Source organism: Asterias amurensis, chromosome 1 (genome assembly GCF_032118995.1).
Source record: "Asterias amurensis chromosome 1, ASM3211899v1".
In the NCBI taxonomy this organism is placed as follows: Eukaryota; Metazoa; Echinodermata; class Asteroidea; order Forcipulatida; family Asteriidae; genus Asterias; species Asterias amurensis.
In genome coordinates, this window is record NC_092648.1 from 15374060 (window position 1) to 15388067 (window position 14008).

General features: G+C 38.0%; 1 protein-coding gene across 1 annotated transcript in view; it reads left to right on the top strand.

Annotated features, from left to right (window-relative positions):
• Nucleotides 1–35: 35 nt before the first annotated feature.
• Nucleotides 36–14008, top strand: part of LOC139947120 (uncharacterized) — a 41998-nt gene continuing 28025 nt past the window's right edge. Inside the window, exon 1 of the mRNA XM_071944971.1 lies at nucleotides 36–188. Within this exon, the coding sequence (XP_071801072.1) occupies nucleotides 111–188 (78 nt within the window). The 5' untranslated portion in view covers nucleotides 36–110. The remainder of the gene's footprint in view (nucleotides 189–14008) is intronic.

A 14008-nucleotide genomic window follows, 5' to 3' on the forward strand; every position in this document is an offset into this window, starting at 1 on the left:
GCTATTTTCTGGAATTATCGGTACCGTGTGATGGTGTAGTTTAGCGGCCTGGCGGGATCGGTCGGTTAATCGGATCAAACAACTACACACACGTAAGAAAAAATTGCAAAATGGCGACCGGTGGTGGACCTCTACCTTCTAAACGGGCGAAAATCATCTCCACTGACCCAACAACGTCACCGGAAAAGGTTAGTGAGCTCCCACTTATCCATGAATTAAATAGAGCTTTTAAAAAATGATAATGAAAAACGTGCAAAGAAAAAATTGTCATCCAGAACTTTAGTGTTTTTATATAAACGAACGATCTGCGAGTGGTACTTCGGGGTCGGGTGTGTGTGTATACAGTATTGTGGTGGGAGTTTAGTATTGTGTGCGATTCCCGCACACAGATGGTTTAGATAGTGACTTCATCCGGAAATTTTTACGCAAGTTAACTGTGTGGCGCGCTACAAAGGCTACATGTAATAAATGACGATCGTTGCAGTTTGAATGGGAAGTTGATGTGGTCATCGGCACGTGTGTTTTGGGGAGAAGAGATTTGTCAAATAGAACCATCGCTTTTTTATTTACCCATCTCATTATTTTTGTGACAATTATTCATGGATTATCATGATGATGATGGATTGGTTAGAATAGTAAGTTAGTCATTTTTTTAGTCAGACTCAGTGTCTTATTAGATTCATATTTAACAAAGCAAGATTATTCTTGGTCACGTCATTTCACTTCAGTCATTACAAGTATGTAAAAAGGTAGTTGGACTGTTTCTGCCCTTGTCCATCAGAACATTTATCGCAAATACCACACGGAAAACCACCGCTTTGAAGTTTGATGATTATGCTCAATGACGAAAAATAGGAACACTGTTTGCACCCTTTTTCTTCCCACAGTAGGCCTACCATTCGACTGTTCATATTCAACCAGACAGTATTTGTTTGTGACAGACCTAATGTAATTTGGTTTTACCCTTGTTAGCCTATACACTGACATGTATTTTTAAAAAAAGCGCTGCCTGAAAAAAAACCACTGCTTACACTGGTAGTGATACTATGTACTTTCCCAAGAAACATGTACAAAATCTACAAGGAAATCACTCGGGTAGGATTCAAACCACTGCCTTTGCATTGCATTGAGCAGATGTCTTACCACTCACTAAACTAACGGGCTCATTGACAGGGGAGCCTTATACAGTTTCTAGAAGGTAGAGGTACAGATGTACCACTGAATAGACCACTGATTGTCATGTTCATGGACAAAAGTCGTTAATATTGACATTATTGAAGAGAAACAATTGTCGCAATAAATAAGTTCTGTGAATTTTGTATTTTTGGTGATGCACACAGTCTGTAAACCTCAACCTCCTGAATGTTAACACTGAGTGTTTCCAGGTCTAGAATTTATAAGGGGATCCATCCAAGACCCCAAGCATTATTCAGGAATTTCCACATAATTCTGTCCAATCTTATTCCTAGTTACTGTCTGTTTCTACAGTAGTTTAGCATGCTAAGAGACATTACATGTTCTTGGCATCAACACGTTGCGTTTTTGTTTTGGGAGCTGGGGGGGGGCTAACTCTGTCTATCCTTACAAATACCACAAACATGTAACAACGCATTTCATTAGTTTCAGCAACACACCGTGTCATAATATGTGGTCATCACATTACATACATGGGCAATAAAATTATACATATGGGTGATTTTGAAAAATGAGACTTAGAATTACATTGAATTGTCAATCAATAAAGGCTCTAAGCCCATGAAGGCCAAATTGGAAAAAAGGATTAACAATATCTATAGAACAGTACCTTGACATGGGGTGTAGATTACGTCCCATGTTACCTTTCAGACTCAGCCCAGGGGATTTAAGAATTCTTGTGGCTAGATTAATACAAACCCTCTTTGACTTATGATTAAATGATTTCATTATTCAAATGACACAAATCTGAATAGATTGTATAAAAAGAAGTGGTACTTGTGTTTGTGTGCAAGTGGATCAGCATTTTAACTTTTTATTCAACAACAAATTTCATGTTCCACAATCAAACTGTTCACCTAGAAATCCTTTTTTTTGTACTTTGGTTGCAGTAAGCAGGGCCCAATTCTGCTTACCACAAAATTATGTGCTTACAGACTTAGAATCATGTAGGCTTTAAAGGGAGTTATAAGTGCAGAATTCTAAATTCTGAACTTACAGCTCATGGACAGGCTTTAGGCGTACATGTACAGGGCGCAGTAATTGTTCAGTTCTAAGTGTTCGCTTAAAGTCTACACCCTGTAGTACTGGGCGCACTGCGCCATAACAGGCTTCAAGGGCACCACGAGTGTAGAATTCTGTGATAAGCACTAGTAGCAGTGCCATAAATCAGGTCCCTGCTTGAAGCTTGCACCCTTCGGTAAAAAAATGAATTAATCCCATTCAGCCAAAATAAATCACATCATATTTAATCGATCATACTTCACTGTTTTGTTTGATATAGGCCTATATGTTACATTGAGAGCTACAATTAGTAATCCGATTAAAACATGTACATGTACCGGTATGTTTTACACTGTATCAGATATAATACCAGATTAGGTTTCATCAAAGCCCAATCATTTTAGTTACAAGAACATAATTGAAAAATAAATGATCTAAGTTTACCATCATATTTTGAATGATTGTGTTGATGATGTTTGAATGAAGTGTTTTTCTTTAAATACAATTGTACGTACAATGGCCGGCTGGACACACTCTACATTTTAAAACACCTTTAGAACTAGGCAAAACTTTGTCAAGCATGGAGGCTTCCTCCATGGTCCAAGTGGCAATCTGACTGGCCAGTTTATTGCATCACAATAAATGTCAAACACTGATTGTACAGAGAACCTCTATATGAGGAAATTGTTTTACTGTTAGTTGAAACATTCCGAGGGACACCAAGGCAATGACATCTGGGGCAGATTGCCTTTGGAATCATACCTGATAGTTTCTTAGTTGGCCTACGTAGAATTTCTGTATCAATGGCGGTGTGGAAAAGGAATCCTTAAAATACATACATTTTGTTAATAGAGTAGACCACTGAGAAAGAGCTGGCCAACAATGATACTTTCTTGCATGTATTCCAGGCATTCATGTTTTCAGATCTGCTCTATTTTATTACAATACAAATGTGAAAGAAACATTAAAAGTGTTTGGTGATTTGGCCATTTCCTTTATATTTACGAAATTGCAAAGTTATATTAATTTATGTACACCAACAAGCCCACTGTGCACTTTAAAACTGACAAAATGTTAATCATCTGAGGATGTGGTTGGACTGACACTCTATGTTTGCTGTTACAGACAAGTTGTTTTTCTAGTTACATGGTACATGTTAATGTATCTTCAATAACACTTGACCCTAAGTGCCTTGACTGGAGAGGAGGTAAACAGTTTTACTTCATCCCTCAGGGACAAACAAGACCCTCTGGGTCTGGCAAGCTGACCACACTCTCCAAACATTGATTGTATTCCTGAATGGCTTCTTGTGGTGAAGGCTGCGCTGGCAGAGGGTGTAGGCTACATGTAGGTGTTGGTACACACTATTATATTTAGCAATTGGTCATCTGTACATGAGCCGGGAAATATTGTTGTGGTTTTGTTTTCACATGAGGGAATTAGCCTGCTGGCTAATACCTGCGTAAATCTTATGGGGCGGATTAATTGTGATGGAAGGATTATCTAATATTAAGAGTTATGAGTCATGACTCGAGGGCACCATCAGATCAAAAGAATCAGGCCGGGAAACTCATGCCAATTCTCACCCATATTTAATATTATGAAGTGTTTACGTATGAACATGAAGTGTACCAGGTCTGTACTGCAATGTTAGATATAATCTCAGGCCTGTATGCTTCGTTTTTGAAAGGGCAAGGGCACCAAGGCATTTTCTCCTTGATACAGGGCACTCTACATGTATTAGTACTCAATTTCTATTGAAGCATTTTAAGGGCACCAAGGCAATGACCAGGGGGCATGAAGGCAATCGTCTTCGTTGTCTCCAGGAAGTATCAGGCATGTAATCTTTCTGAAGCAGTTAACAAATTCCGTTTTATGTCAGAGCAAAATGCTACACAGAATGTTTCAATTGCTACTAAAGAAACATGATTTGCTACTCAATGTAATAGCATTCATTGTACACAAATATTACAATCTAAATACATTGCCGATGCAATATTGCTGGACCAAATCGTTCCGTGCGTGGATCCCAGAATAATATGAACCTGGAACAGGAAATGAACTTTCAGCACAGATGTAGAATCTGTAGTACAAAAACCTTTCGTCCAGGCTTTTGTGGTTTCAACAGCTGTTTAGCGGCAAAGGGATTTGAACTGTAGACCCCTCATGCGACAAGGCTTTTTCTAATGTTTTTCTTGATTTTTTCTACCCTACTGGCATCTAGCTTAATTCCCAACCAATCATCAGCGTTGGAGTTGGCATACATTAACCTAGTTATTTACCTGTGATTGGTTCAAACATTGAAGCACTTTACTTCATGAATAATTATTGTTTGAATTATTATGATGAGTTCATAAGAAACAAAACAAAAATGCAAAATCAAGTTGGAAAAAGGCTCCCTACAAACGTGTAGCTTTGCCGCTGATGCGCATGTGGTCTTAGAGTCTCCATTTCCATTCAGTTTGCGGCTACACGGGTTTGTCTAAAGCCACTAAGGCCTTTGCGAAAGGCTAATGTCTTTAGTGGATAGATCAAAGCTCGGGATATCAAGAAAATCTCCATAAGACTGCAGGTCTTGTGCTGAACTTTCAATTTAGTGGACCAGATTTCTTTGTAAGATTTCAGGCCTTGTGCTTGTTTTTTTTTGTTTTAAAGTAGCCGAAACAGCCTAATAGACAGTGCATTTTACTTGCCCCCAGCACCCCAGGAAGTTTTATTAGTAGCCCCAGATAGTGAATGATTGACAATGTATAGCCCTATCTGATGTTATTTGATATCAATCCCAACCAGTTTCCGAAAACTCGTGAATAAATGAACACATTTTAAAAATGTATTATTCACACCGGCTGAAAATAAAGAAATATGAGAAGTTTAAACAAGTAGGTTGCACAGTTGAGACAGTAGCCAACGGGGCAAGTTGAGAGGTGATGTTTACTAGCCCTTAGCAGTTTTTACTGACAATGTACGCTGACTAGTGATGAGGATAAGTCCTGCTCTCTTTCAATATTTGCTGGTCTTACATTTCATTTCATTTACTTTTATTTATTCCCATTGTGAAGCCAAGGACTCTCAGAAAAGCGAACTTTATCACTGCTGACTGTACTAACCAAGAAGGCTATAGTATACAAAGTGATTTGGAATTGATAAGCTAAGGATACATCATTCTTTAAAAAAAAGATCTGTTTGGGAAACTGTTGGACTTGTTCAGTTGTGTGATAACATGACCAAGTGATTAAAATGATTAATTTATTTATTAATTAACCTGTGGGTGTTTCGAGTCCTGGCTATGTTTTTAACAGCCACGTCCACATGTACATGTGTACTGCTTGATGGGCTTTCTGTCATAATTCAATTTTACACCCATTGAAAGTACAGTACATGTGTGCGTATTTGCCATTAATGCATTGTTACCCCTTGTTGCTAAGTCCGCTTAGTGAATAACAAATAATGGAATAAATGTACTTCATCAGGGCTCTCCCAAGGCTTTTTTCCAAAGCCTTTTTTTTTTGAGGGGGGAGAGTGGTGGGCATTCTGGATCCGAAGCATGCTGATTGGAAAATGAGGCCCTCATAATGTTTTTTTTTTAATGTTTATGTTTCGTTTTAAAAGCTACACGTATGTGTTTTGATTTGTTATTTTGGTGCATTTGTGTAATAAAAAATAAAAACAGTAGTTTGTTGTGTATCTCACAACTCTCATACCGGCCTGATATGCTAGCCCAGCATGGGGGACAACCCTCATTATGTACACAGAAATGTTATGTGTACATTAGGGCATAGATCATGTGGACAGCAAATACAGTTCCTGTGCCTTGAGAGAAACAGTGTTTAGATTCTTCACGTCAAATTAAATCACAACCGAATCAGCCGTAGGGGGAATGCAGGCAGCCAGGTCAAGACTGCTCTGCTGACTGCAATGCAGCGATTCGTTACACCTGAGTCTTAACAGATTGAGATCTTCTGAAGCGAACCAGAGTCCTCCTTAACGGTGTGATGATTCAAATGCCACTTTACGACGACCACGTTATAAAACGCACAGGCTTTTTTGTTCATACCTTGGGATTCACAAATTGTGTGTGAAGCCCTGGCGGCTGGCTCAACAAGGAAAAAAACTCATGGCCTGATATAGACGTGGCCTGGTTGTTGTAGGGCAAGGATTACAATCTGATAGTAAACACTCTGTGTAATGGAAACCATTGCTGTGGCATTTGCCATTTGTTAAGAAGAGTTTGGTCAGTGCGGAGATTTGATCATAGAGCAGTACAGCTAGACACATTGCTTTCAAGTACATTTGTACATGTAAGTTTTATACTCTGTAGTAGACGTTTGATGCATTCGTACATGTACATGAGGCACTGCACACTATGGGTAAGGCCAAATAAATACCAGTTGATCGTCCGAATTTTTCAAAAAAGAGGAGGATGAGGGCCTTCCTATTTACTCTTTTTGTTTTTAAGATGGCCGCTTAGTATTTCAAATCAAACAGGCCATCAATTCTTCAGTTTGAACCCATTGCAAACTTATTTTATACCTATTTGTTGGATGAGGACCTGTTAACACTATTACTGTATTAGTATTAACAGGGTTGGATTTGTAAAGAAATTTGCTGGTAGGCATTAACTATTATTGTTAATGAAACAGACGGTTACACATGTTCGAGAGCATCATGTTAGATTAAGTTTTTTCCTTTTTTTTTCTTCACAAAAATCGAAAAATTACAAATATTAAAAAATAATGTTGCGCCCCCCAAAAAGGATGCGGGCGGGGACGATCAACTGTTTTTTATTTTTATTTGGCCTAATAACTCAAAATAATTGTTAGTATAAAAAACTTACTTGGAGCAACGGAGAGCTGTTGATAATAAAACATTGTGAGAAACGGCTCCCTCTAGAGTAACATAGTTTTTCAGAAAGAGGTAATTTCTCACTGAAATATTAAAAGACTCCACACCTTTTATTAAGCACCTTAAGCACACAAATTTGTGCAACAATGGGGTTATTTTCTTTCATCATTCTCTTGCAATTTTGATGACCAACTGAGTCGTAATTGTCACAGATTGTTGTGATACACCAAGTGAGAATACTGGTCTTTGACTATTACCAAATGCGTTGTGTGCCTTTAAAGGTGTTATACAGGATTAGTAGACTCTAGAGCTTACAAAACAGTCCCAGACAGTGATCATGTTTTGTGTGATCAACCATACACATGAAATAACAAACCTGTTAAAATTTAGGCTTAAAGCCATTGGACCCTTTCGGTACAGAAAAAAAAAAAAAGTTCACAGATTTACAAATAATTTACAGGGTTTACAGAAGGTAATGGTAAAAGACTTCTCTTGAAATATTAGTCCATGAAATGCTTTACTTTTTGAGAAAACGGTAAAACAATATAAATTCTCGTTAGCGAGAATTACGGATTTGTTATAAACACATGTCATGACACGGCGAAACGCGCGAAAACAGGAGTGGGTTTTCCGTTATTTTCTCCTGACTCCGATGACCGATTGAGACTAAATTTTCGCAGGATTGTTATTTTATGTTTAAGTTGTGATACACGAAGTGTGGGACTTGGACAATACTGTTTACCGAAAGTGTATAATGGCTTTAATCCATTGTGTGAGTTGGGAGAAAATATTGAAAAATCATGCACAATTCTCAGCATGTAGGCCTACACTTAATAAACACATTGTCCTTTTTTATTTTGGTTGTAACAACTGAAATCAACTGTTGCGTTATTTAAGGTTTTTTGTTTACAGTTTTCTTGAATATGACTTCACTTCAAAGGGAAATGTTGCACAGAAAAATGGTATTCATATAAACCTCATAATCAGCTTGCAAGCTTTCAGACTTTTAAACGAAACAATTAATGTTTCCAATTCCTATCCTTACTAATCCTCCAAACTGAGGTTGGAAGGAAAAACAGTCTGGCCTCTTTTTGGTGTTCGTTGAGAACCAGTAGTCATGACTGTTAGGCACTTGGACAGGCCTGATCCCTCTACATGTATGTGAAATAAACGCCGGTACCTAAAGCCGTGCCCGAATTGGTGGCTACGGCTACGGCTACGACCATTGCCAGGGGTGTTGCTAAGGGCGTCCTTTACTTCAATGCATGATGACGTGGCGATACGGCCAAAGCCGTGGCCGTAGCCGCCAATTCGGATCCGGCCTAGGCCTTGAAATAACCCAAGGCACCCTCAGCAATTGCCTTTTACTGTGGTGCCCTTTTCAAGGTTCCTGTACAAATTTACGTTTTCCCCATAGGGAAATTGCAAGTCAGTCTCAAAGCTAGGGCCTTCAAAGATTCATTCTTCGTATCAACTGTTTAACTCTGGAACTCACTCTTTTCGGCTGCTGTGAACAGCACAACTCTAGCTAAATTCAAGGGGCACATAAGCAACACCTAATAGTAGTTTATTTCCACACGCAGTGCGCAAGTTTGTTACGTTGATGTATCCGGCAGGATATTTTGCTGACTTAACCAATGGAGATGGAGATGGAGACTTTAAGAGGGACTTTAAAGGCTTGGGTGCCTTTTGTAATTTTCCCTTGAATTTGTGTTACTGCCCTCACAGAAGTGCCCTTAACTAAGGCAAATATGTATTGTCATTACCAAACAAATTATCAGACCTGCAGAAAGAAAAGGATCATAGCATTATCTTGATAAAGAATCTAATGAGCAGCCAGCATTGTATAAAAATCTCAGCTTGGTTCCTTTTCCTGTTTTATTTGAAGCCCATCATGTATGGAGTGGTTCACTGTAGCTGGTTTGAAAACCTGATGTAGCAAGCAGATGTGTTACTTGGGTTTCGGGGAGTGAAACCACACACATGCTGAGCTGGCACAGTTATCCAATTTCCCATACCATGAAAATTCATTCATATTTATTGCTTATCCAGCACTGGTCAAGTGATTCAGAGGTCAATTAAAGTGTAATTAGGTTGAAAGACATTACGATTGTGTGAAGTTCATAAATCAATGGATGCTCAATGGCGAAACAGTTGCATGCATGTAGAGGTTACATCAAAATACGTATGATATTAAATGCAAATCACTTCAATCTGCTTTTAGCCATGTCTGTGGGGATGAGAAATTTCAGACTTTTATCTGAATTTTGACTTTTTTAAGTCAGCTTTGTGAATGAAATCAGTAACTATTTTGCCCACTTATAGAAATCCTGATCTTTGATCAACTTCTCTGGTACTGAGGATATTGTTCCTACATGTAAAAGCTTTGTAAAATCTAAACCTCAGGTTTGCCATCAGCTCAACAAATCTCCTTAAAGGCCCGGTCCCACTGCAGCGATAACGATAACGATAACGACGCAAAGAGAACGCATTCTATTGGTTGAATGAGCGTGTGCTATTCTGCGTGGAGCAATTCAACCAATAGAACGCGTTCTCTTTCCGTCGTGATCGTTATCGTTCTCGTTCTCGCTGCAGTGTGACTCGGCCTTAAGTTTGTATCTTAGTTTCAGACTTTTTTTCCTCATCAATGACCCTCACCCTTACCTTGGTAACTGCTAGGTCTGAATGAAGCATATTATTTTTAGAACCTCAGTCATTGTTCTGAAAACATGCAAGTGTTATCTTCAGTGGTTTGTTATAAATAATAATAAACAGGAAGAGAGCTACGAAAAAGTAATTTTATAAGCAAAAAGAGAATAGATGTGTTTTTAATTTACTCTTGAATGTCTGGAGTGTGTTGGTGTTTGCTCAGATTAAAAGCTTTATTTAAAGGCTTGAGAGCACTTCTAAACTAAAAGAATGTTTGTGAATTCAGTTTTTTTTTGTAGTGATTTCTTCAGTACATAGTACACATGAGAATGCAGCATACAGAAAAGTAACAAATATCTGTACACGCCTACTATTAAGCTGTCGATGGATTTGATTTTGATAAAAAAAATATTTGAGTAATGAGAATGTACGCACCCATGCTGATGTCCAGTTCCGAGGATTAGTCTGTCACTTATTATCTCTTCTTCAAACATGGCTTGTTTTGTATAAACTGTACTGGAAATTAACTCCCTTTCTATTGCAAATTATTTATGTTAAAGGTCATTAAAATTGATTAGCATAACTGCCTGTGGAAGCTATGGGAAGCATGGCCTCTGTTGCTCTTCGTTCTTGGCGTTGGTGCCCCTTCAAAAAGTCCCCATTGACTTGAAGATTTTTGTATGAAGGTGGCCTTGTGAAAAAAATATAATAGCCTTGCCCTCTCAAAGAAATTCCTAGCTGTTTTTTCTTGTTTGTTTGTTGATTTAATTTAATTTGTGAACTGACACTTTAAAATCTACTCACAGTTGTTTTAATCTGAAAAAAAACTACAGGCTGCAGCAATGTGCAAATAATATTGAACTTTCCAAAATTACATGATTCATGTTTCTCAAGCAGCAAGCATGCTTTAGGTTTATCGTAAAAACGACAGTTTTGATGACAGTGTTGTTATGATAGACTCTCATGATAGTTGAGTAGAAAGGTTGTGACATGTCTGTGACAATATTATTTCAAAGTGAAACAAATTGACAGTTTTGACATTTTCTTCCTCTCTCCTTCGCACTTTACTGAAACTCAAACTGAGGGAACTTGTCAAAGGCCTCCCACATCCTTTTTGCATCCCTGCCAATATTTTGTCAGATTTGTGGTACATGTCATGTATGACTAGTTGTCTTCTAGGTATTTTAGAGTAAACTTGAAGTAGTGTAAAAGTTGATTGCACTTTATGGTACACAGGATTCTCCCCAGATTTTGTTTTGAGAAACTGTCAGGCATTCTGGACCCCAAAGTTTGGATGCTTGGCTGGAGTATGCTAAATTGAAACAAGGTCTTTGGAATGTTTCTTACTGGATGTTTATTGTGGTTCTAAAAGTCCTACTCTGTAATCTTAAAGGCAGTGGACACTATTGGTAATTACTCAAAATAATTATTTGCAAAAAAACCTCACTTGGTAACGAGTAATGGGGAGAGGTTGATAATATAAAACATTGTGAGAAACGGCTCCCTCTGATGTGACGTAGTTTTTGAGAAAGAAGTTATTTTCCACGAATTTGATTTCGAGACCTCAAGTTTAGAATTTGAGGTCTCGAAATCAAGCATCTGAAAGCACACAACTTCGTGTGACAAGGGTGTTTTTTCCTTCAATAGTTATCTTGCAACTCCGACGACCAATCAAGCTCAAATTTTCACAGGTTTGTTATTTTATGCATATGTTGAGATGTACCAAGTGAGAAGACTGGTCTTTGACATTTACCAATAGTGTCCATTGTCTTTAAGAGCATTATATTTGGTTAAAACAAAGCTAAAAAATACAACATTTTAAATGTGTATCAAACCAAATAGTGTGAGTGTTGGTATGCAATTGCTTTTACTACAGACTGATGAGCAGCATTACTATTCCATTAAATTATTAATTTAGCATTAATTTCCATTATTTACACATGGTTGTACCCGCAAGTTTACTAGTCATTTTATAGTTTCTTCTTATTATAATTCCATTAAAGCCATTATTACACTTTCGGAACAGAGAAAAAAAAGTTCACAGACTTACAAATCACTTACAGGGTTTACAGAAGGTAATGGTGAATGACTTCCCTTGAAATATTATTCCATGAAATGCTTTACTTTTCGAGAAAACATTAAAACAATTATCAATTCTCGTTGTCGAGAATTACAGATATATTTTTTAAACACATGTCATGACACGGCGAAACGTGCCGAAACAAGGGTGGGTTATTTTCTCCCGACTCCGATGACCGATTGAGCCTAAATTTTCACAGGTTTGTTATTTTTTTTATATCAGTTGTGATACATGAAGTGTTGGCCTTTGGACAATACTGTTTACTGAAAGTTTCCAATGGCTTTAAATATACTGTAAATTCAAACAAAATTTTGTAGCGCAAATTAATTTTGAGTTCATGCTCATAGGTGATCAGAAGTTGAAGGGTACCCAAAATTAGTTGCTCATAAACCATAAACATTCCACAGCTTAGAATTTTTAATTAATTTGTTGCTACATTTTTAAACCTACATACGAACGTTCATACAATCTGGCTCAAAACACTCTTGTTTGAAAGTCGTGTCTGAACCCACCAGGCAATTATGTGCAGACACAGGAAGAAAATGTGGAACATAAAAACTAAGGTCAATCAAACTTAAAAGCATTATTTTGAGTTTATGGGATGGTAGGATGTAGGAAGTTGTTAATATTTTTTGATGGTTGGAATGAGTGCTCTTTTAAAAGCCTGCTTAGTACGAAGTAGTACCAAGTCTCCACCAAATACACTAAAATAAGCCAATTGGTAAAAGTTGCTGTATTTTTTTCGCAATAAGCAGTCAACTCAAATCCCATACTCCCAGCATACTTCATTGCATATTGGTGCACTTAGCAGAAGGTAAATGACCAGTCCAAGCCTCATGTAAACCAGTTCACTTCACAATTTGCAACAGAATCCTCTGTTTGCATTTTGGCAGCATTTTAGCAGGGTTTTCATTTCAAACCGATGTAGCATTTTGATGCGTTTAACAGGGTGCCTATGAAGACAACCTGATGGTCGTTGGAGATAAGTTTCCGCGCATAATAAAACTTGAGCCACTCCATCATTGATATGAATCAAGACGGTCTCGATATCAGAGATTGCCAAAGCACTTTCACCTCTCCGCTACCATAAAAAAAATACCTTTTCTTTTTCACTGCGGCAATGACAATTGCCATTGATCTTGAATGCATTGCTCAGTACTTCATGAATTTGTTGAGAAATTGTATAGCCCCTCACAGTAAATTGACACAAGTACCCTGCGCTCAGTGCAATCTGATATCCCAACTATAAATGTAGCAAGCACAGTACACAGGTGATTTCTCATTTTTCGATGTGCGATTTTTATGTTTAGAGTGCCGGCCCACGCTCTCTCTGCTCCGCTGCGAAGATGTTTGTGTGAATATTTCTCCTGTCCTCGAGGGCTTCATTATCAAACACTCTGAATGCATGGACAGTTAAATGGATCACTAATCTGGCATTGATCTGTATAGTGTGTAGCCACTAGACAAACAGAGGTCAAGCCAAGCCATTGAATCAATTTAAGTAATGTCCACATAATACACCTGTAAGTGGAGGTTTGTGTGCTGTGTATGCGAGTAACTGTGAATAGATTGCCCCTAGAGAACAGGATAATAGGCCCTGGTTGATGTGTGGTTATGTTGGTTTCTCGAGTTGTTTACTGTACAGGTAAACTGTCAATACAAATGTTGGCCTTGGGTTCTTATTATTATTACACAACAAAGGGGAGAGTGACATTCAAAACCAGTAGCGATGAAAAGGATACTAGACATCAATTTGTTAAAGCGCAGGTGTCATTTACAGTCCAGTCTTTTGTATTTAGTGAATGTAAAATGATATGCGCACAATGGCTATTTACATGTAGTGTCTTTATCAATGTAATGTATGCATTGTACATCCCTCTGATTATTAGGCCTACTGATAATTGCTCACTATACAGCTGTGGAATTTTCCTTCCTCCATGGTACACCACTGTAGCACTCCGAGTGTTCGGTTTTGTAGTGAAAGAGAAGGTTTGCAAGTACTTGACTTTTGGTTTGCGGTAACACCATGTGTGTATCTACTTACAGTAGATTATGTTCTTTTGAGCTGAGAGCTTGTCTTGCTTTGCATGTATATTCTACTACCACGGAGTAGGTCTTTGGGGGTAGTAGAATAATAGGCAAGACAAGTTCTCAAAAGAACATGTAATCTACCTAGCAAGTAGATTCACTGGTGTTGCCAAAAACCAAATCTATATTGATACCTCACCAAGCAATGCCTCT